Source organism: Lutjanus erythropterus, chromosome 21, assembly GCF_056507025.1.
Source record: "Lutjanus erythropterus isolate fLutEry1 chromosome 21, fLutEry1.hap2, whole genome shotgun sequence".
Classification (NCBI taxonomy): Eukaryota; Metazoa; Chordata; class Actinopteri; order Lutjaniformes; family Lutjanidae; genus Lutjanus; species Lutjanus erythropterus.
This window is the reverse complement of record NC_139337.1, coordinates 6,032,977-6,058,574: the sequence shown is the minus strand read 5'-3', so window position 1 is coordinate 6,058,574 and position 25,598 is coordinate 6,032,977. Positions and strand designations below refer to the sequence as shown.

Below are 25,598 nucleotides of genomic sequence, written 5' to 3'. Positions count from 1 at the left end.
ATCAGTACTAATGTTTAAATCAAAAAAATGAAATTGTAACCTTAAATTTGAGAGTCAAATCAAATCGTGGATTTGGAGAATCATGGCACCCATACTTATGATCAGAAACTAGTGAATCGACAACTTTGCTAACAGTCAAATATCAAGCAAGTGCAACGACACCAGACAAAGCAAGCACCTAATATTACTTACCTGTCAGATGGTAAGAAGGTCAGCTCGGTGTCTGTCCTGCAGCCTTTTATTTCACCAAGTTCTCACCAACGACTAAAAGCCAGTCCAACATCCTCTTTGGTGTCTCCATCTTTTCCCTGATGCCTGTAAAGACCACAGAGCTCCCTTCTGTTTCCACTGCCTGCTCACTCGGCTCTGGTGACCATTCTGGTGCTGCTCCCTGCCAGAACTGCCCCCACCTCTTCCTCTTGGTGTGATCCAAAATCCCTGTAAACACCAACACTGCCTTGTTGCTCCCATCGTCCTGTCCAGGCAGAGTAAACCAACAGACCTGCTGGCTGCACAGCTAACTGAGTCAACTAGCTAACGGCAGCTACAGTTATCATCAGTTAGAGGTTTCTTTATCAACAAGTAAAGCTATCTGTCCTTCAAGAAACTCTGTGGAAGTTGAGGCAGAGCAGCCGGAGGACCTCAGAAAGAAAACAAGAAAACATTTCCTCCATAAAATATGATCCAGTTTCATCAAAATCAATGACGCTGTTGTTGGTGTGTGGTGTATGGCTGTAAAGTGACACACTTGTCACAACCTGGCAACAAAAAATGACTATTAAGTCAGTGCAGCACCCAAATGATTTTAGAGTTGTTAATTTATTACAAAATAGTTACATAATGTTGTGTTAACTACTGTGAATCTGGTGATGTCTAACTGCCTAACTGCTCCCACCTTTACTTTGACACCACCATCTGGACAATTATTACATTTATTTTTTCAAAAACAAAGATAAGACTTTAAATCTTAATTTTCTTAACTTTACAGAGACGCTAATGTGGCTGTATGCTCTGTAGAGCCACTGATGCAGAACCCGTCAGCGTCTTGTATAAACCTCATTTCTTCATTTTGCTCAGGCTAGAACATTAGAATACTGACCGAAATAACTGAAAATATTGGAAACTTGTTGGGAAAACAACCAGTCTGTGTCACACTTGGAAACGTCAGATTCGCCCTAGCCTACTTTTCATATGTCACCTTTATTTCATTTGATTGAAAAACCGTAACTCCCAACTTTTAGCTGAGCACATCAGCATCTTTGTATAATTTGATAAACTCGCTCTGTCATCCTGTTTTACTTAAAGAAGTGATTTGGTAGAAACGCTGGATAAATCTCCTTTAAATATTCATGATTCAACTTTAATCCCCAAGCTGGGAGAAAGACCTAATTCCTCCTTCACTGATGTCTTCTGTGGAGACAGAAAGCTTTTCATCCGTGTGAGCTCCTCACATGTAAAGGTGTGTGTGTTTGATTATGTGTATCCCCATGTACTGTATGTGTGTGACTGAGAAGATGACTCCCTCTTTACTCTCATGTCAGAATGTAGCGTATGTGTGAATATTAAGGCCTCAGACTTGCCTTTGAGCTTTAAATGTGAAACGCTCTGGATAGGAAACATCAACACAGGCAACTAGTGATTCTCTTACGATCTCTGCTGCACTTTGAAATGTGCACTTGTTCAACTCATCTGTTGATTTGACAGGTACTGACTGCACAATCCCTGCTGGTGGGAGCTAAACGTGCCCGTCCCGCTTGGCTCAGTAGTGTGAATTGTGATCCATGACAGTGACGAGTCCTTGAAAGCGTGACAGCTGGAAATGCAAATATGAGCGAACAAAATACCAGTGATAGTTAGAAATTCCTCCGCGTGAGCTGAATTCCCTAATCCTGCCAATAAAAACTAACAAACACTGACGTGAAGATGGTCAAGAGAAAGTTACGGTGGGATTAAAATAGCCACGGAGGGATTGCCTCTTTGTTATTTTCCTCTTTCCAGACAGACAAACAAGGGTTGTTTTGAGGCTAGGACAATGAGGTGTGGAAGATACACTGACATAGTAGGCGCAGATTCAAAGAAAAGAAGCCGGGATGGAGGGAAGAAGAAGAGTTTCACAGGCAGCTGTGTGTGTTTGTTTAAGATACCTGCAGGTCCCATCAACCACACGCCTCTCGCACAAACATGAACACACAAAACACACACACACGCGCTACAGAGATGTTGTCACATCCAATGCACCTTGCCTCTCTACTGCCTGTCAATGCACATCACGCTCTCGCACAGTGAATTTGTACCATCACTGCATCAGCCTCCTGACTTCTCGTCCTCCACAGCCTGCATGGTCTCCTCTGGGCTTTTTTTTTTTTTTTTGACTCGAAATAAAGTGAAATAACCAAAATTAAATAAGCATGCTAGCATACTAGATGTCACATGATAGTACATGCAGAGTTCAACACACTGATGGTCTTTTTTATGCATTCAAAGTTTATTGTATTTTTTAACCATAGATTTTACATACAAAATAGTTGTCTTTTTGGAGCATTTCTACTTTTTTTTCTGTCTCTATCAGATGGTTAAAGAATAGATTAAAGGGAAATGTAAACTCAATCTGCAGCCTAACCACTGTGTATGCACAGCCAACAACCATCCAGAGAAATTGGTTCCTTCATCTATAAAATGAGAACATTAGTCACATGATGGTTATAACCCAAGACAACTGACACCAAAAATTTGTTGATGTCCAGCATATCCAACCCGATAATCACACTGATTCACCATTTTTTTTAACTTCATTCATTCAGGCTGACATTGTGTTCCTTTCTGCCCTATTCACTGTAAAAAGACAAAGATATTTAGTTGAAACAGCAACTCTTCAGTCACACTGAACATTACAAACATCTGATTTCCCTTTTATTTTCTCAGTTTGAAAAGTCAGTTCTTCATTTCACACAAAGATTTTTTAGCTGCAGCTGCTCCTGCTGGAGCTACTTTGTTCCATGATTGACACAAAGACAATATAAATATATATATACATCACAACAGCATCAGAGTTCACTCTCCAAAGAGACCTGTTTATGCCGTTGATGTGGGTTTTGGGATTTTGTTGATGTGGATTGTGTTGCTCATATACGTCAAGTCCATATGCGTTCCAGCAGCTGTGGCAGAAGTTGGAAAAAGTTCTAAAAGTTATTGGCTGGATTAAGTACAACCCGTCACTCTTTGATCTTCTATAATAATAGGTCAGATTCCTACATATAGAACCATTAGAGGGAGGATTGAGGCTCAGGTGGTTAGGAAGACAAGGGAAAACCCTTCAAACTGTGGCCAGGCTGCTAGCGCCATATGGTTGTTACTAGACGGCATCCCCGAGCTCAGAGACGCTGTTGGAGTTCTGTAGCTCTTCTAATCCCCATTCCAGATCTGTTTATCCCTCCTCCCTCGTCTCACCTCACCATGCTTCCTCTTCTCCTCCTCTCATTCTCTCATTTCACTCTTGTTTTTCACTCTGTGTTACTTAAGCCCCTTTAACACTGGATAAAAAACCCACAAACACCCACTAACATGTGGCTTCTGTCTTCAGTGGGAAAGGGTACAATCTGCACTCACTCTCGGGTCAAATGACTCTACACTAGTCATGGGTATTTTATCTGCCCTTTTTGGAGGAGACAGTTAAGGCTTGTTGCCTTGTTGGCAACTTTTGTGACTTTTCTGCTCTTTTCTCATAAACATGCTGCTTTTCTTGACTCAGTTTGAATCAGGGCGTCAGACCAGCGCAGTGGTGCTTGCACTCGTTTGTGTATTTACTGATGAAGCGCTTGTCTTTAGTCGAACTTATGTGAAATGGGAAATGAACATTTTATTTCCTATAAATTTTTCACAAAATGATTTCCTTGTTATTTTGTTACATAAAAGCTTTTATTTTGAAGCAGCATAATAAGGAAATACTGTGTTTTCATCATTAGTAACTTAACATGACTCCTATACAGCTGAAGGTGAACATGAAACAGTAAAATCAAGCAGATACCTGAAAGTACAAACAGCGAAACCAGGGAGAAAATAAACTTCAAAACACAGAGATTCAGTTAGAAGCTACAGACCTGCTGAAAGCTGAACAACAAAGACTTTAAAACCTCTTTCTCTTTGCTCACCTGCACAACCATGAGCTAGGTTTTGGTCTTCCAGCACACAGCAGAAAAAAAAACCAGAAAGACAAACTTGTCTCCTATCAGTAAGAAAAGCGTCTTTAGCAGCACATACATGCTAATTTTGTAGTAAAAACAGGACAAATAGATTCTTTTTAGTATTTCTTATATCAGACTCTGCCAACCTGTATCAATTTGAATGAATATGATTTATGTAGAGGAAATAAACTTGCCAGTGCTATCACACTGACCTTCATTTCACCAAAATTCAACTTAAATCCCTTTTTTTATCAGTTGCTTCCCCAATTATTTTCAAAGATTGCTAATAATTATGGGACTTAACTTCACTGAACTTATCTTCAACTCAGTTTTTGCCCCTGGAGGCTCAGTGGTTATAATATATATACAAAGAAACAGAAAAAAAAAAGAACAGTAGACACTGGGATGCAGCCATTGCAATGTAAAAAACACATCTAGGTGGGGGTGTGAAAGGACAACCATTACTTAATGAGCATACAATATTTTTGAAAGGACTGAGAATTGATTCTACTGTATATATTACAATAATACAGTTCTACCTTTACAAGGACATAGACCAGACCAGACTGACGTTCTAAAGCCGACTACATTCAGTCTTGTAGAAAGTTTGTGGAGGACAGTTGCAGGTAAAGGTGGACAGAAAGTGAACTACCGCTGATTCAACCTGATTCAAAGTACATGATTAATACTCTGTCGGGGCTGAATCAACAGGACACTCTGGATGTTTGTCCTCCACAGAGAACAGCACTCTGCCCTGTCCTCTCGATGAACCGTCATCGTGCGCCTGTGGTACTGCGGCGGCCCTGACCCAGCCAGTTCATAGTGTCTATCCCAGCTCGAGGAGCCGAGGCTGAGGCAGAGGAGCAGGGGAGAGGCAGGGGTCAGCTGGAGGACAGCTGTAGGATTCCAGCCTATCCTGCCGGCTCATCCCAGATTAGACAGTTTTGGTGAAGCAAACCATAGGGCGCCAGGCAGAATCTGGAATACAAACACGCTGTAAAACAGCCAGGTTAGGTATTAAGCTTACATGACAGTAAGCCGTTATAATAATCAAATGAAACAAATTGATTTGGAAATTTCTGACCCAGTCAGTGTGGTTCATCTATCCCATCTAGGAGAGAGGAGAGTGGGGCAGAGCACACTGTGGCCTGGTCAGCTGAAGGACAGAGACTAGCCTGCAGGCAGTCAGCCATATGAGAGAAGATAAGAATGGAATAAGCTGGGAAACACTACACTAGACTTCAGCTGAGTCAGACCTTAAGGAAACCTACAACTACAGTCCAGTTTCAGATAGGCCAGTGTGCAGTTTGTGTTTTTTACTTAAAGCTACAATGTGGAGCAATTTGCATGTGTTAATGGCTTTGTATTGCTATTTTCTGAACCAACTGTAATGTAACTTAAGAAGCGAGAGTCTTCGCTGGCTCTCTCAACCTTTTGGAGCCGTGACCCCTCAGAAAAATCAGGTGCTGCTCATGACCCCCTCTACCTATTTGCCCCAGACTGTTCAGGAATTACTTTATAACAAGTGAAAGCTAACAAACTCACATTATATCATTGCAACAAGTCATGCAATATAAAAATCCTTTCCCAGTCAAAAATATGACCTTCATTTCTCATCATGCTGGACTAAATAGTTTAATAAATTTGCTATTGTATGTTACAAAATACATTTTTTGTTAGTGTTTGTGTCTGTTCAGAAGGTGGTATTTATTTTTTATTTTATTTATCTTATGTTGAATATCTTTAAAGGGACAGTTCAACCCAGAATCAAAAAATATTTTTTTTTCCCCCTGGCCCGCAGTGCACTTTGTTTTGGAGATATTGGGAAGAGAGATGTCTGCTTTTTCTCCATTGTAATGGAACTAAATGGTACTCGGCTTGCTGTGCTCAAAGCACAAAAAAAGTTAATTTGATTAATTCAATGTGAAACTGTTCACCTGCTTCACCTCAGTTTCTCTGATGCAGACCGGGGTGTGCATTTCTGCATCCTTTCTCTGAAAATCAACAGTCAGCTCCTGGGTTTTGCTGAAGTTGAGCAGTAGGTGTTTTTTTTTTGTGCACCACCCTGCAAGACTGTCTATTTCCTACTGATACGAAGTCTCATCATTGTTTGAAATCCGGACAATGACGGTGGTGTCGTGTGCAAACTTCACAATAGAGTTTTCTACTTGTCGGGATCTGCAGTCATGGGTGTACAGGAGGGGGCTGAGCTTGCTGCCCTGGGGGACTCCGCCAGACCACCAGTCCCAACTGTCAAATATCCTATTGCAGAGTGTGATATTTAAGCCCAGAGTTTATTTTGAACAATGATTTTCTGAAAATTCCACATACATGTATTTAAAGCTACTGTAGTACCTTTAAATAGCTCGTGTTGCATCATGTCTTACTCTCCAGTCACCTGCTTTGAGTTCCTCTTTTGAACAGGACTACCAGTTTTGTTCACTAATTATTTTCACTTCATCACTTCCGCTGTGTTGTGTTCTGCTGACTGACTGCCAATGAAACACAACCCACTCCCTGCTGATTTTCTCTCTAAAAGTGTACCCACAAAGAGGGAACGTTACCCACTGAGCCTCTGGAAATTTTCTGTTGTCAAACATCAAAGAGCAGAGTGGAAGCATTTAGCTAGAAAGTGTTCCTAGAAAATGTTTCTGTTGAGAAACAGATAAGCAGTGTAGTGTAGTATTACATGACTACGTTGTTGCAATAATGGGTTTAGTACTGTGGAAATGTACATTATACTGGTTTTATCAAGATGTGGGTAAACATGGAGGAAGTGTTGGGTTTGTATTAATGAGGGAACAGAGGAAATTATGTAAGTGTGGAATATGAATGAAGGCATGTCTTCAAATATGAACAAATGTCCTGGTTTCTGCAGCTGACATAAGTAAAAGTCATTTTTTAAATTAAAGTTCATTAATTGTAATGAACTGACTCCAAATCTTTGTGTGTTGACAAGACCATTGTGTTGACCCAGGCCTGGCACAGGATCCCTCTGGCCGGCCGAACAGTCGAAAATCACAGTTGCTCCTTTGATACTGTGTCAATGTTTAGCTTGTCATGTTGGCGTCCCAGCAGACTTGAGGACTTGAATTTGGTTTTGATTTATAATATATAATATTAGAGTGGCGACGATTAATCAAATTTTTAGTTTCCAGCTTCTTAAATGCAACTATTTTCTGGTTTCTTTACAAGTCTATGAATGTAAACAGAATATCTTGGGGTTGTAGGTAAAACAAGACATTTGAGGACCTTACCTTGAGTTTTGGGAAACACTGATCGACAGTTTTCACCATTTTCTGACATTTTAGATCAAACAAGTAATCAGTTAATCAAAAAAGAAAGATAATCAACAGATTAATCAACTATGAAAATAACTGTTAGTTGCAGCCTTATATAATATGCAACATTTCTGCTTTAAAAAGTCAAGAACTGACTAGACCTATTTTCTTTACTTTGTTGAGTTGTGTACTTCCGTTATCAGAAATGTTTCCAACTATTTTCAAACTTCTAGAAACCATAATATTATTCAAGGTAATGTTGAGGTTCATTTGGTCACCTGTTGGTTTAACTTCCAGGCAGTGGTGGACAAAGTACTCAACGCCAGTACTTGAGTCAAAGTATAGATCAGTCCTGGGCATTGTATGGCCATGATGGTGCTATCCGTCCCATGAGGTCGAAGACAAACCACACCATTTTACTTAGGAGGCTAAAGAGACGTATGAAATTATCTAAATTGCCTTTTATTTTGAAATGCTTGTGTGGTGTGAGTGCGCTTCCTCCTGTCACAATTGATTGACGTGAGTGATGTTTGCAGTCGCTGCATCTTCTGCTGAGGTGATTGAAACACGCCCACGGCAGGTTGAGCGTATGGGGATTTTCATTTTGTTCGTGGAACGCAGTTGATGGAGGAAAACACTGAAGTCACCAAATGGTTGAGGTTGATGCTGAATGTCGAGTGTTTAATAAGTCATGGACTGTTAAGTTTTTTTTTCATGGAGGTCAGCAATAAGGCTGTGTGCTTAGTTTGCAACGAACATGTTGCTGTGTAGAAAACAGTATTATTTTTGTCAAGATTTTTGTGTTTTTTGGCATTGACAATCCACACCTGAATTATCCAAAAAACAAAACAAAAGTACTCCTGTTCTCATAAATTCAAAAAAGTGACCTGCACGTGTTTATAGGTCAGGACAGGAGATATTGTACTGTTTTGGTTTGTTTTGTTGCTCAACAGTTCTTATCAAAGAAGCAAACAGGAGTTCATGATGAGTTGTGTCCAAGCATCACGTGTTTGTTCTGTGTGTACAAAACGGTATTATTTTGATTATTAAAAAAACAAAATGTTCTCATCTGAAAACAGTAATTTGTGCATTTTTATGGTATATTTTATACCTGGCTGTTATGCAGCTAACACTTCTTGTCAAAGATAAAACATGTATACAGGATGGGTTGTGTCCACAGCATCCCTGGTGTGATGCTTTAGATTACCTGTACAGTATTTTCAAAGACTCCTGCATAATTTAATGTTCTTAATAAGATGCTGTTTGGAATGATTTTCAATATAATAAATGCTGAAGACTAAGAGTAAGTGTACAGTATGTTTTCTATATTTAATCTTAGCTATAAAATTGAGGTACAGTGTGACAAAAATTTGTGCGGCTCCCGGCAACAATCAGAGCTTCTTATGTGGCCCCCTAGGAAAAATAATTGCCCACCCTTGGTATAGATACTCCTGGTCGGGTACTGTGAATGGTTTCCTTCTGTGAGGAACACAGCGTGTTGCCAGTTGCATTTTAGAAAAGAAAAAAAATGCAAGAGCTGACTTCAAAGCTATGCTAAGACTAAAAGTAACGAGTAACGACAACCTTCCTAGAAATGTAGTGGAGTCAAAAGTGCAATATTTGTCTTTAAAAATGTAGTGAAAGTCATAAATTTCCAAAAAAAAAAAAAAATACTAAAGTAAAGTACAGATACTCAAAAAAATATACTTAAGTACAGTACTCAAGTAAATGTACTTTGTTACTATCCACCATCCAAGGAATCAGGCTGGGTAACAGTACATGATTAACATACTAAACATATTGTCATAAAACTTAAAGACATGAATGCGTCTGTGAACATGAACATGATTTCAGTCTGAGGTAAAACTTGGGTTGGTGATCAGCAAAAGAATTACTCGTTTGCCAGCTGAAGAATTTCTTGCTTATTTACTTTTTTTATTTTTTTTGAAGGAAATTTAGAAAGTAGCTTGATACGCAACTATAAAATGAGTCATGACACACAGGGACCAAAAATATGCTCAAGTTTGGTACTTCTGACTGTAGCCAGCACTAGACATGTGTCATAGTACCTACAAAACACGTCCCTCTGGTGTTAAAAACCTGGTGCCAAGTTGAGCAAGACATGACTGTTCCCAAACTTGTGTTTTTTTTTGCATCCTGGTGTGATCCGCTGGTGAGAATGTCAGTGGAATAGAGACTACTACAGCCTGAGTCATGTTTCAGATGGTGAGAATGTCATCATAATAAAGTTTGAATGGCAGCGTTCCTCCACTAACCCCTGCACCACCCCCTCAGCTGATCCTGAATCTGCAGCCTGTCCTCACAAAAAGCCACAGGGATCCTCTGCCACTTCATGTCCATGCACGAGCAGACTTAAGCCAGACTTGTGTGTGTGTCTTGCGTGTGTGTGTGTGTGTTCATTCTAGGCTATATTTATCCATTTTGTTCTGTCAGGTCAGCCAAGTGTCTACCGAGCAATGGGCTCTGACTTTCTGTCTGTCTGTCCGCAGTCATGTTGTGTCTGTCTGAACATGACTGTGTGTTCGCAGTGTCTTATTGTATGTTTGCATGCTGGTGTACGTGGGTGCATTCGCATTTGTTTGTCTACATTAGTGTGGCTCCGCATGTGTGCGTCCCCAAATGCCTCTCAGATGATAAAGTTCATCCGTCAGACTGATAGCTGCTCCAGTCTGTCTCGCCATGCTTCGTCCTCATACTGAGGTCAGCACCCCTCCCCGCACCCCCAGCCGCAGCTCTTACATAATTTGGAAATTTTGTTCACACTAAACACAAGCTCAGATATCTACCTCGTGTGGCAGAAGTAACACTTTTATGATGCTGCCTACTAGAGGCCAAAGTTAATTGTTGATTTCTTATAATAATAATGTATTATTACTAAATAATACATCACAAATATTATTTAATAATAATTGCGATTATCTGAGCAACATTCTTACTTAATATATTGTACTGAACCTATTTTAGAGAAAAGGGACAAATCATTTCTTACCAAAAAATTATTATCAATACACTAATTTGAATTTTTGGTGAAACTGTTGGTGGTTTGGTGAAAAATTTATGTATATGAAATATATGTCATTTCTGACAATGTTTGGTTTGCTTTATTAATATTTTTTTATTTCTAAACTTGATCTGTACCAGAAAACACAAAAAATCACAAGTTCTGACAGTTTCAAAAAATTAAATACCTACTGATAACAGAGGTTAAAAAAAAAAGTGCTATTATAATCAAATTTGTTTTTAAATTATTTTTTTTAATGAAAATGTTGGACCTTTAAAGTTGTGCCCCAGACGTCCTTCAACTCTGTCATATCTTTACAAAAACGCGTTTTAATCAGGCATAAAAAGTGTTAGTTGTACCCTAAGGACCCCTGTCTCTCTTCCTGGTTTAAAAAGGTGGGAATACTGCTCAGGCACCAGTAAACTTTATATGTTTTTTTTTTAACAAATTGTTTTAATATTTCTTTCAGATGTGTCTCAACCATAACATGTCAACTCTGTAGTCCTTCTAAATCAAAGCCAAATAAGAATTATGGTTTGAAAATGTGTATTTTGATTAGCATTAAGAGAACTCTGAGACACTTTAGAAAATAAAACAGACAGTGTTGAAACCATCCATAGACTTCTTTCCATTAGCCTTGTTGGCTGAGTAAATGTTACTTAAGCTATGTGAATGTGAAACTGTCCTGCCAAAGTTCAGTGTTGCCCCAGCAGACCAGTGGCGATTGTCTTTGCTGGTCTGTAAGGAGACAGTTATTAAAGGTCAAGTAGTCATGATGAATGATGACACTGTAATCAGCCTCCTGTCGGGCTCTGACTCACCTGCAGTACTACAGCAGGAATAATTAAGTTCCAAAAACCACACAGAGACGTACAGATAAGCGCTCACATTTGGTGCATCACAGTTGGTCTTCCTCCCTCTTTCAGCTGAGCAGTTCATCACTGGTACATTAAGCACAGTGCAGTGTGTGGAGAATAACTCAGCATGAAATCCTCCCTCATGGACTGAACTGAACCCCCTCTAAAATGTGTCTGAGCTAGGAGAAGGCCTGAGGCACGATAGCATTTACTGGGCCAAAAAAACATTAGTCCCAAATTTTATAAATACCACTGTTTCACAGCAGACAAACTGCAAATTCTGATTTCATGTCCAGTCTGATGCAGACAGGAATGGCATGAAGGAAAAGGCTGCTGATTTTTGATCTATTTGATTTCTTTTGTACTGACCAAAATAATTGCTGATGTCTGGAAACATAGCAAAATTGCTACAACAAAGTCCAACAGGACAAGAGACAGGTGGTCAGCAGAGCTGTATAGCCAGGACTTTAGAAATAGTCTTTTTCTTGAGTCCAAATTCCTCTAACACAACCCCACCAACCACCAGCCTATAAAAAAAATACTAGCCACCAAAAAAACTTTGGCAGAGTCTTAGGATTTTCTTTATTTGTGTGGAATTTTCAGTTATATTGCTTTAGATATTTTCTCCATTCATTATGGTATAAATGTACAATATTACAGTATGCACAGTATATACATATCATTATAGTGGAGACGACTAACTACCTTTAATTGTGATTTATGTTGTTCATTGTACCTGGAAACAGTCCAGTTAACAGTCCAATTAAAGACACCCAAATTTTTATTCCCCTAATTCACAGGGGCATAAACCAGGGGTACAGGTAGTTCAGGAGCATTGTGGGAATTTTGTGAAGGAGCTCAGCTTATTTAAAAAAAAATAGAACTCAACACAACCTTATACATACAAGTGTATATCATTCAAGCAACAACACAACACCTTCTGCACAGATAATTTCTCCATTTTCCACTGACTTTTCCAAGTGACTTGGTAGTTTATGAGATGTAGCTAGCTAGATGAAAGTCAAAACATATATTTGAGTGATAAAGAAATGGTTGAGACATCAAGCCTCAACATCCCATGTGATAGAAGTACAAATGCACATTTGACCAAACCCACTGAGGCGAAAAGAAGAAACCTAAGAATCTACATGTTGTGAGAGGTCCTGGGTTTGGATCCTGGACGAGTCCCCAGTCTGTCAGGACCAATTATTTATTTGAAACTAACTCAAAACAGCTAAGAATGCCAAACTCTTATGAGGTTTGACAGTAAGTGAGAAGTGTTGGCGTGTGTGCATGCATAATAGAATGGTGAGGGAGGCGTTGATAGAAAAGGAAAACCCGATCCAACCTACTGGGAATCTGCAACATAAAACACATAGAGACGAAGACAAGAAATTGTCTCGGCAGCCCAAATAGGCGGGGTCATCACCATCTAAATTCTCATGTACATCATGTACCCTCCATTACCAGTCTTATCTTGCACAATGTTATGAAGCTATCCCATCAGTAACACTTTATTTCAAGGAGTGTGTATAAGACTGAAATGACATCATCATAACCATCTTATGAACATGTCGTCATTAAGTGTCATACGGTCAGTTATCTAATCTTTAATGCAAAGTTAGAGTTTGGATTCATAAACAATGTCAACTTTGTGTTAAAAATGACATCATTGACCAAATAGTACTTGATAAAAAAAAAACAAACAGTCATAAACATTCATAAAGATTCCCTTCATGTTTCTTGACAGTGTCATGGTCTAATTCACACCCCTTCAAAAAAGTCTATAGAGAGGGTCTGATAAAGAGTTACTTCAGGCCATCCTTTAATGTTTTGGAGTAATGTTGAACAAAAAAGGTCAGGAACGACTGATCTAAACCACCTTTTGATGCAAAACTGAAAATGAGCGCACAGTGCAAAATGTTGGCAAACATCCCTCATTGCACAGGAAATCTGTCAATGTTAAGCCAGGACGTGGTCTGTAAATTGAGATGGACCCAGGTAGTTATTTCATTATTCACCTTTGTTTTTCCTCCCTAATAACTTAGAGCTTATTGACAGATTGTTTCAAATGTGTATTGGTATCTGACTGCCTGTTTTTCATGTTCTGTGGGACTTTGTAGCAATGTTGCTGTAATCCCATATCTCTGCAATTAACTTGGTCAGTATGTAAGGAATAATGTACAGCAAGCAGGTCATTATTGTGAAATAAATCCCGACAGGATGATGTTGGTGGAGGGGTCTTGAATCATCCCGCTTATTACGTGGTTACTTACAATAAATAAATAAATAAGTAAAATTGGCACACATTTACATGACACAGAATATTAATTTGAAAATGATTTTATCGCTTTATTTTGCAATAATGACCTCCTCACTGTACATTATCAAAAAAATCTATATTTTGACACAAAATATTAATTTGAAAATGATTTTATTGGTCCTTCAGAGTCTACGATCATTACTGTGTCTATAGTAAGGGTCTGTTCTTCACAAAAACATAAATAACAGGCCTTAGAATGCTATAATTGACCAATCAGAACCGAATATCTAACAAAGCCATACAATAAAACGTTATAATTACCAATAGAAATAAAGTACAAAAACTACTGAAATTATCCTTGTAAGCACCATTATAATAGGCATCTACTTTAACTCTCTAGTAAGTTATTTCGACTTGCCCTGCTAATACGTTAGCTAATTTTGCCTAAGAGATGTTTTCTTTGAGTGATGGGTGCTCACAGACAGCTACCAGCTTTGAGGTTATGTATTTGTGTAACCTCCCTCCCACTGATTCAAAAAAACACCCTTCGGACACGGCTTTAAATAAGACTACCCCAGTCAACCTGAGTGGTTCAGAAAGGGGTACAGAATGCAAATAGGGAGAGATATTAGAGGTTTTCTTTCCAGTGCCCCTGACTGCCCTTTCAAATCTGCTTAGTCTGATTTCAGCACCTTGGACAGCGGTGCAGCACAGCAGGGGGAAACATCCGCCCAACGTTTGTGCTTCACTGATTTAACTAAGAAGAGCAGACGATGCTCAGTGCGCTTGTTTTGGCCTCCTTGGTCCAAACTGTGACCTTGAGCTTCTCCTGATATATCCCCCAAATTTGTGTTTACGAGGCAGAGACAGACAGAGACAGACAGACCAATCCAAATCTGAGACCATAAGGACAAGTGCTGCTGCACTCGTGTTTTTGAATCAATGGGTGACCCTGCCGATGGAGTGTTTTCTGTCGACACAGACAATGCACACCCCACCATGGCCCCTGTGTGTGTCTGATATGTGGAAGCGTTTGTGACTTTGGGTGGCGTCCTGTCTGTTTGCCTCACTGTCACCCTCTGTGCACGCTGCTGGGAGAGGGTTGCCATCGGGGCCTCCCTCCTTCTCTCCTCTGCTCCTCCCCTGCACTCCTCTGTCTCACTTCCTTCCTGTTTATCTATTTTCCTTCCTTTCCTGTATTCGTCACTCTCTTATTTCCTTTTTTTCCGTCCCTTTCCTTGCTTTCCTTCCATTACTCAGGGTCCATTGACCCTCCAGCGGCAGTTCCTTTCCCTCGCTGTCTTTTTTCCCTCCTCTTCAGCTACATTAAATCTGCCAGTCGGGGTTCTGGCCTCCGCGGTCCAGTCTGGATCTCTGGTCGGAGACTGGGACAAGAGTTGAAGGGTGACTACAGGAGTGGAGAGGGAGGGAGTGGGCTGTGGGAGGCGCTAGCTGGCGGGGCCTGGGACCTGAACCAGACAGACAGTGAAACGTCACACCAAACCCAGACTCCCCGACTGTGATCGCATTCTTGTGTGTGTGTGTCTGTCTCTGTGTGTGGCGATTGTGTGTGTGTGTGTGTGTGACTGGGGGTTCACAGTGTTAGTAGCTCAGAGCCAGCTGAGGCTGCAGTGGAGACAGACAGAGACAGAGCAACTGAGCAGTACATAGCAAACACCACTGAATGTTGAGTTGTATGGGACTGGGATATCTGCTTTTGGGAGGAAATTTGGCAGGTGAGAGTGCGGGTGCATGTGTGAGTCCACTACATCGAAGTGTTTATGTTCTGTAAATGCCTATGTGTGAGTAATTTGTGAGTGTGTGTGGTTTTGTGTTGAGCGTAGCCTGATTTGAATAGCCTCGTGTCATTTATTTACTCACATACAGCGGTGTGTCATCAGCGAGGAGGGGGAACTGATGTTCGATGATCTTTGTTGTTGCTGCAGGTTGTAAGCTGACCGCGGGGGGACAGACATCGGCGTTGCGCCAAGAGCCGCAGGGAGAGGTGTGGCCACGCTCACTCGACCAGCAGCAGGCCTTGGCTTCAGACTTCTTATCAGGTACCAAGGTCAAGAACACTGGTCCGAACGAAATGAAAGGAATTAGGAATGTCTGAAAAAGCTATTGCTTCCTTGATAGTAAAGTGTTGCTTCATGGCGTTTTTGTGTCTTAACGGGCCATTTTAAAAGAATGATTCACCCAAACTCAAACTGTAGTGCTATTTATTCATCTAGATTTTTTTTGTTGCAGAGTTTTTGAGATATCGGCCATTTAGATGTCTTCCTTCTTTCCATTATAATGGAACGAAATGGCAAAAATTCAAAACCAGTGTCTTCTTTCCAAATAATCTTCTCCTGGATTCTACCACAGTAGAATCTACCAGAACTGCTTTAGAATCTGCTGGAACTATCTTCTTTTTACAAGAAAGAAATTAGTTCCTACCAGAAACTCACCAAGGTCTGTGCATCATATCTTGAATAACCACATCATGATTTTTGGAAGGAGATCCTGGTTTTTAATTTTTCAGATGTGTTTTTTGGTGCTTTGAGAACCACAAGCTGAGTGCCATTTAGCCCCATCACACTGAAGAGAAGGCTCTGCGGCCGATATGGCTGACATCTCCAAAACTCTTCAACTCACACACTAATCATCAAGATTTATAAATATTACTAGAGGCCAGGGGGAAAAGCGTATTTTAGATTTTGGAGTGAGTCCCTCCTCCACTCAAAAATATGTTTTTCTTCTTGCTTCTGCAGTTGAATGTTTGAGCTTCACTGTGCAGAATGATGTATGTGCAGAGTTTGACGCTAGAAATTTAGAAGGATTTCATCTGTTGAAAGAGGAAAGCTTCTCTGTGCTCGAAAATGAAAATGTGATTTTAAGAGGCCGGGCTATGAGCATGATTTATGACATCACAACTAGTTTGGAAGTCAATCTTTGTCCAATTTGTGACTTATACAAGTGTGATGTAGAGACTTAAAGCTGCCAGTGTACATACACTGAGGACTGACTTTACAGTGAAGGAAATAATTTCTTTTTTGTTGGAAAAACACTTACCAGATCCACATTATTGTTCCAAGCAGACTATTTGTGTTTTTATATTGTAATGCTTGTCTGGAGAGGAGTTTTAATTTTGAAATATAAACGAGAAATGAGTTTTTTAATAAGAGTTAATAATTTGACTCATGGCATCTTGAAGACAGCTGCACTTAATCCAGTGCTATTTTGAATGATTATGAATGGTTGGGTTTAATTTCAGAACATTACTATGTAAACTAAAGAACAGTTATTAATAGATGTGTGAACAAGAGTCACATGACTCAGATCAGGGTCAGTAATCTCGTACTCTCGTAGACTTGACTGTAGAGAAAAAAAACTCTTGATTTGACTTGTGATTTCATTTGTACTAAAGACTTGAATAACTTGAAATGACTTGATATCCTCACTGATGCCGAAGAAGAAAAAGGATATTCTATAAAAGTATGCAGCCAAACAAAAAACTTTTCAGACTTAAGTTTAAACTTGGACTTCTTCAGTGCTGCTACACTGACACAGAGCAGGGGTCTTCAACATTTTTGAGGCCATGGACCCTCTAACTGATAAAGAGACAGAGCCAGCAAGACAGAGGGACTTCCTACTACATTTATTGCATTAAATATTTTCATCTTCTCTCATTAGTGCTTACCTGTAGCTGCTAAGTAAGCAGCAGTTGTTGCATGGCTAATGTTAGCTGCATTAGCGTCACCCTCTGTACTTTCACTGGTGGTTTCTGATGTGGAGGGAATGTCACAGTCTCTTTATTGTGTCTATATACTTTAGATAATAATAAAACTAACTGGCAAATCTGTTTCAATAATACGTCGCTAACGTAGCTAAACTTATTTTGGCCAATTTATCTTTGCTAATAATGTTGGAATGTTAATGTGTATTATTAGACATTTTAATTCTTGAAAAACAAACAAAAAACACTTATCAAACAATAATTTGGGGGCTCCGCTGCAGTAACTTTGAGGCTAAGGGTCAGAGACCCCCTGTTGAAGACCTAGAGTCATTGACTTCTCCTGCTTGCAGAGCCAGGTTGGCGGTGCCTACATGTACCAGGATGCATTGCAGCAAGCCTCTGTTGCCCAGGCCCATGTTTCCATGTATCACCACCTTAGCCTGTTATTTTATTGGCTGAAACATAGTATTATATGATAAAAATACTCATCTAGTATGCACCCTGGCTGCCCAGAGGCAGAGACTATACATCACTGCTGAAATAGCCCATAGTTCTTCTTAACACCAATGACATCACTATGACATCACTGGATGCAGGAAGTACAACTGATGTTGAACTTATCTTTATCGGTAATATAATTAATATAGCACACACTGAGGAATTTATTGCTTCAACTGACTACATTTACCATCAACACTGACTGGACATCTGCATGAAAAGTGAGACATTTTCCCTTTAAACTGAAAACTTGACTTAGGAGTTATGATGTGACTTTGTCCCAACTCCAGGACATTGTTAGTCTAAAGGGTCTCAAGATTAAAATAATGATTTTGTTTTGTTTTTTTTTCGGAATCAACTTTACTGACAAAGTAGGTTGAGCAATGCAAGAAACCTGTAGTTCTCAAGATGCAAATAATATACAACTTAACAAAGACAACATTTGAAAATGAATGAATGTTGAATGTTATGTTTGAAAAATAAGCCATATTTCATGATTTGTATTTTTGAGCACTACAGCATTGATGTGCAGTTTTACAAAATTCATTGTGGAGGTGAAATCAGAGGCTATAATATTTCATATATCAGGATATATTTATTTCAGATTGTTTTTGTTGAGTTTTCAGTAAGATGGAGGAAAAAGTGGTGAAATAAAATATGTAAATTTAAAAATGTCAGAAAATGGTGAAAAATTTCGATCAATGTTTCCCAAAACCTAAGATGCCACCCTGATATTCAGTTTACTGTCATGGATGAGGAAAGAAAAAAGAGTTTAAGAAGCTAAAATCTGAGAATTGTAACTTTTTTCTTTAAAAAATTACTCAAACGGATGAATCAATTTACAGAATAGTTTGCGATTAATTTAATTATTAAATGAACTGATTAATCGTTGTTCTATTGTATATGTTCCATACATTAAACCAGTATCCTGCACACTTTACATACTTTGCACATGAAATGAGTGCATTAGTGATGACAAAATGATAAACAAATGGAGACACAGTAGGTTGTATAAATCAACAGGAAAGAGCACAAAGATGGTGGGGGGAAAAGGTAGGGTAGAGATGTGGGGGGGCTACTAATGTAAGGTGTTTGCATCAAATATGTTTGAATATATTAGCATATATGAGGACAACACTGTGCTCATATATGCTAGAATGTAGAAAAGTTTGATTTGAAAGCTTTCTCTCTTGTTGTTTCCTTCCTCCTCGTTGTCTACCTCCACCTCACCCACTCTAAATTATTAATGCTTTCGTGCCCAACCACCACCTACTCCGTCTTCTCCTCCTGCACTTCATCCATCTTTGCTTCTTTCTCATTCCTTTCCCTAAACTACTTCTTCTTTTTCTCTTCTTCTTTTCCCCCCTCTCTGTTTTTTCCTTCCTTCCCTCCCTCTCGCCAGCCTCCATGGCAGGTTACTCAGATCCTCTGGGCTCTCACACCAGCCCTGCCCAAATGATGGATACTGGTCGGATGGGAGCTTTTTCAGGTATACTGCTAATGTTTTCCTCTAACTGCCACACAGCAACACTGCATCAGCACTGAAGCTGCAGCAGCACGAATAATAACACACCCACATTTACATAACTTTATACGTTAAGTTGATAATCGCTTCAGAAACATGAAATTTGTAGATGGCAATAGTACATACAAAACATACATTGGTATTTTGCTTCCCCAGCTTTATTTTTCACCACTGAAACTAGGTGATAGCACCAGTGTTGGAAAAATGTTGCTTGGATCAGCAGCACCAATTAGTTTGACTCAAAGTGCTGAGTGGTGGTAACACATCTTTGCTTTTAACTGAGCTGGAAATGCAGATGTTTTCTTCACCCTCGTTTCAGAAAAAGTGTAACAACATCATTTCAACATGGTGCTTCTGTTAAAACACCTGTTTATTTGCATTCTGGCCTGTTGGACTATGTCTTTCTTTCTTTCTGTCTTTCTGTCTTTGCATTAGACAAAATCACTGTGCGACATGGAGCCAGGAACATGCATTTACATAATCTTTCTATTTCTGCCAGTGTGATGTATATTGTTGGGCTGCTATGTGTTATGAAAGTGGAGATTCAGGTTAATTGCAGGATGCACCATTAAAATACACGAGGCACTGCAGACACAGTTGAGTTCTGCATCTTATTCTCTTTTAGTTTTCAATCATTTGATCAAAATGAATATATGCTGCATTTGTGCTCAATAAAATGAGCACAGATGCAGCGAAACTCTACATGGATGCAATGAGTGAATGCACAATGAATACAGTTCATACTGTATTACAAGCTGCTCTCAGACAAATAGTACACAGCAAGCATTAAAAAATTGGACAAACTAACTCTCATCATTATTTCAATCATCGTTAGTTTATCTTTTATAATATGATTGTTTTCTGTTTATGGTTTCAGTTTATGATATAAAATTAGCCACAATATAGCACCCCAACCATTTAAACAGTTTATAACAAAATGTAGAGCTGGCTCAATGTCAACAAGATCTTCCTCTAGAGGGGAGTTGTACATTTTGATGGATCTCAGTTAAGGCAGCAGGGATGTAGAATTCTTTACCACTGATGATCAGAGGCTGCAGTACTTTTTAAAGTTAGTATGAAATCATGGTTGCAGGGACAATTAATTAAATGAATATAGCCAGTATTATTATTATAAGTAGAAGTATTATACTGATGAACCTTCTGTTCTAGGATTTAGTATTTTTCCTGCAAATTAGACTTTTTTTTATCCCAGGAAAAGAAACAAATTTTCATGGGAATCATGTGAAATAAACTTTGTTTTTAAAGGCATAACTACAGCTAAGTCCTGGTCATTTCAAGCAACACTAAATACAACAAGAAGTATAACGCATATATGTGTTCCTGACCTGACCTTTTTTGTGTATTATTTTGATAATTATTAAGGAAAAAGAACACAATTTATGTCCATCAGCATTAGAATTAATATAAACTTGGCATCCAGATTGAACTTGACTGCGACTGGCAGAATGATGAAATGCCAGGTCTATTGTCTGTGATTTGTCTTCTGAGAAGAACAATCTCATGAAAGTGATATTTTACAAATCTTCATTATATAAACTAATGAAATTTGTTACATCAAGTCATTTGGTGTTTTCTAACACATTCTATTAAACTAAGTATTGTACAGCTGCTCTGCTGGTGCGAGCTGAGGCTGTGAGCACAAGCTACCTGTTACAGATCAATTCAGTGAGCTAACCTTATTAACTACAGTGTCAGCATCACAAGAGGTCAGCCTGCAACAGAAAGGTGTTACCGTACTACCTACTATAGAGGCGCAATCCCAACCTCAATCCCAATCCTGTTTCCCATCATTGTATTTCCCAGGAAACAGGAAATGGTCTTCATTAGATTTCCTAGGAATCCCGTTTCCCGGGATTAAATCCTAATGGTTCCCGGGATTAACCCTCTGTTCCTAATGGTGATGGAATTGCTGGAATTTAGCATTGTTCTCCAGTTGTTCATTTCAGGGTGGTTTTTTATTTTCTTACTCTTGCACATGGTGTTTTTTTTGTCTGTTTCTGTTTACGCCTAGGGACTACAGATGAAACAGCTGTTAGCTACATCTAATAGAATATACCTATTTTATTTTTAATGCATTTTTCTTGTTAAATAAACAATAAATAAATACATTTAGTTACTGTTATTTGTAGTCACTGACATCAGTCTACATATAAGTAAATCAGTGACTTAAAAACATGGTTGTCAATCTCAAACTGAATATAAGCAGACCCTCTCTGTTTTTCTTGCTCACTTGACATTTTTGTATCTACCTGCATTTACTCTTGCAAACTGTCTGGATTTAGCTTGAGATGAGCAGCTATAGAGTAGCTCATGATGCTGCAGTGATATAAGCTATAAGCTATAAACCAAACATTAGTGCAAAAATATTCCTTGTATTAGTTAATGTAGTCTAGATTAACCCTGCACTCTTTCCATCTGGTAGCATATAAATAGAGCATCAGAGATACACAACTTTAAGTGACTTTAATCCATTTATATCAGTACTTTACATTTCAGCTCTCAATAATGTTAATGCAGGCAAAGTCACCTGAAATCTCCAGCACAGACCGGATGTGCCTGTACAGAAAGCCACAGTTAACATTAACTCTGTCAGCCACTGCAACTTCAAGCTAACAGACAGCATAAACACATCAAAAATGTGACAACTGTACTGCACACTGACTGACAAAAGAAAAAAAAAAAAACACTTGACTGGAAGAATCTCAGTCAACTACGGGGGCTCCGACTAACAGTTTGAATCATCAGCCCTACATCAACACGTAAAGTGATTATTTTTTCATTCCAAGAACAGCTCACGATACTGCCAGTGACACTGATATTGAAATGCAAGATTGTGCCTTTAATGTAGGCTGACAGACCAAGTGCACATGTAGCTGAATCACTTCTAAATGGGACATATTTTGGGCAGAATATGATCTTGTTTTACCAAACACAGGAAAGATGTGTCTGTTTCTTAAAGGTCAACCTTTAGCGTAGCAGCACAACCTTCAGTGTAGCTGTAGTTAAAGGCTGAATTCTTTTCGGCCTCTATGAAGATGGGTGTAAAATTATTCTGTGATATTTTTCTTGTATTTCCAACAGGGTTTCATACTGTTTCTGTGTTCTTAAAGTTTAACTTTTTTTTTTTTTTTTTTTGCTGTTATTAATTCTTCCTGAGATTTAGTTGATGATGTGTTAAGAAAAGGGCTTGACATTTAGAAAATACAGCTTTTCAAACATAAATTAACCTTCAGTCATTGAGGATCATTACAGCAAACAGTGATATTTCACTACCCAAATCTCTTTGCTCATTAGGTTTTCTTTTCTCATTAAAAATGTCACTTTAATCCAACAACTGGCCTTGAGTCCGTGGTTCTAAGTCCAGCCTGATGAATGACTTGTGGTGAGGCAAAGCTTGTTAGCTGCACACAGAGTTGTAGCTGTCACCAGCTCTGTATCTGCTGGTACTCTACAGTGACACACACACACACACACACCCACACACACACACACACACACACACACACACACACACACAGAGCTATGAGGCTGAGTTATGCCTTTCACCAGTGCCAACCTCTGCATACCCTGATCTCACTGTTGCCTTAATGAGACCTGTCGTCTCTGGGCCACTGCTCCAGGCTTGAACCCACACACACAGTCTTTTGCTTTTGGTCTCTCTCTTACACACACACACACACACACACACACACACACACACACACACACACACACACACACACACACACACACACACGCATTCCTGTAAAAATAGACATACAGCTGACACCTGCATCCATGAATGCCCTCATAATTACTCTCTAACCCAATTTCCACCGATTTAGCAAACTCACACGCAAAATCTCACTCATTCATGTATTTAGACAACACATGCATATTGTGCACACACAGTTTTAATCTTACAAAGGCCCTGCTGATTTCTCTCACACATACTGTACATGTTCAGACCCCATATACACAAACACAGACAAAGTGTCCCCACAGGCTGTGTTGGTTTGTCTGAGTCACTCATGCTGCTGCGTCTTTTGCCCTCTCTGGCATTCTTTCTCCTTTCTTTATTTTGTTCCCTCTTCCTCTTTGTTTTTTCCTCTGTCCCTGCTTGGTTAGTATAGCTTTTATTTGTCCTTGTTGTGATAAATAAACCAACAGATAGAATGTCCTTGTCCTTCTGTTACTGTTTGAAAAGCTACTACAGCTGACCCCTCTGCCGTTGCAGGCCGCGAAGAACAAAATATGTCCCTTATAGAACCCAACAGTGAGGTTCCAGAAGTGAAAATCACATTCATATTCTGGGCATAAGATTTAGATTACTAGCCAGAATGTTATAACCATCCAAGGTGGACTGACCATGAGCTATAAGATTGTGAAACAAAGTATATGGTCCTGTAGCAGCCGACCTTATGTTCACAAAAACATGTTTTATTCACAATGTTATGGAGAGGTACTACACTACCTATAATCCTAATGTGCAACAATGACATCTCTGATCGGTGGAGCTCGCTGTTACCACAACCATAAACAGGTATTGCTGCTAGCAGGCTAGCTAGTTAGGTAGCTAACATTAGCTAGTTGTACAAATAATGCCATTATGTCATAGGGAATAAAATGTATTGAAAAAATGTCTTTGATACTAAGACAGTGGAGCAGACATCATTTTTAATGATTCTGAGACCTAACTATGACACGTCAGAGTTTGTCACCTTGGCTCCAGACATAAAACTCTTTATATAAGGATTTTCTGAAATGTGAATGAATGAGAAATTCTCTTCCGGAAACTGGCCTGTTCAAAAAGTGGACAGTCACTGTTAAGCTCCATGGGATAGAGGAGACTATTACACACTGTCATTGGGTTTCCCTCTGTTAAATGGGAAGACCTTTATCCAATAAAATAAAATAAAAAAATACCACCTGCATCATTGCACTGACCCTTTGTATCCATCTGTGTGCCTTGGATTGTCAGGTTTCTCCCAGCCTGGTGGGATGGGGGTTAACGTGGAGGTGGGGGCTGCACCCCTCTCAGCAGAGAGGATAAATAAAGCGGAACCCCAGCACCTTACACCCTCAACGGGGTCAGACGCCCCTAAAGAGCACGTCCCCATGCTGCCTGAACCCCAGGCTCCTCGCAGCCCTCTGGATCTGTCAGCAGGTAAAACACACACAGACGTTAACTTCATCTTAACCTGCTCTTCTTCAACAGGGTTGTGCTTGATAATTAAAACTTATACATATATTCAATTGAATACAGTACAAAAACAAGATATTGAATGTTTAATCAGATAAGCTTTATTGTTTTTTTGTAAATATACACTCATTCTGAACTTGATACCTGCAATGTGTTCCAAAAAAGTTGGGACAGGAGCAACAAAAGTCTGGGAAAGTTGGCGAATGTTCAAAAAACGCCTGTTTGGAATATTCCACAGGTCAACAGGTGACAGGATCATGATTGGGTTTTAAAGTGGCGACCTTGAAAGGCTCAGTTGTTCATAAGCAAGGATGGGGTGAGGTCCACCACTTTGTGCAAAACTGCTAATAGTCCAACAGTTTGAGAGCAACATTGCTCAACACAAAACTGCAGCTGTGTTAATGCCCATGGCATCATGGGTAGCTGTCACAGCTGTGAAGGCCCCATTAATGCTGAAAGGTACATACCGGTTTTGGAGTAACATATGCTGCCATCAAGACGACGTCTTTTTCAGAGACATCCCTGCTTATCTCTGTAAGACAATGTCAACACACATTCTGCTTGTGTTGCAACAGTGTGTCTTTGTAGTTAAAGAGTTCAGGTACTAGACTGACCCGCCTGCAGTCCAGACCTCTCTTGAAAGAGTGTGGCACATTACGAAGCACAAAACATGACAAAAGATACCTCGGGCTGTTGAGCGCCTGAAGATGTAATCAAACAAGAATGAGAAAGAATTTCACTTTCAAAGCTTTAACAGTTAGTGTCCTGAGTTCCCGAACACTGACTGCTGTTAAAAGAAAAGGCGATGTATCACAGTGTTGAACAGGCTCCTGTCCCAACTTTTTTGCTACATGTTGCAGGCATCAAATTCAAAATGTGTATATTTACAAAAAGCAACAAAGTTAATCAGTTTGAACATTAAATATCTTGCCCGTGTACTGTGCTCAATTAAATATAAGTCAAAAAAGGTATGCAGATAATTGCATTCTGTTTTTTTTTTTTTGTCTCACAAAATGTCCCAACTTTTTTAGAATTGAGTTTGTACTT

At 39.4% G+C, this 25,598-nt stretch overlaps 1 protein-coding gene across 1 annotated transcript in view; it reads left to right on the top strand.

Moving 5' to 3' along the window:
- Nucleotides 1-25,598, top strand: part of LOC146307226 (uncharacterized) — a 160,763-nt gene that overhangs the window by 55,626 nt on the left and 79,539 nt on the right. The window contains exons 4-6 of the mRNA XM_084746840.1: nt 15,551-15,664; nt 19,226-19,312; nt 24,330-24,515. Coding sequence (XP_084602966.1) covers nt 15,551-15,664; nt 19,226-19,312; nt 24,330-24,515 — 387 coding nt within the window. The remainder of the gene's footprint in view (nt 1-15,550; nt 15,665-19,225; nt 19,313-24,329; nt 24,516-25,598) is intronic.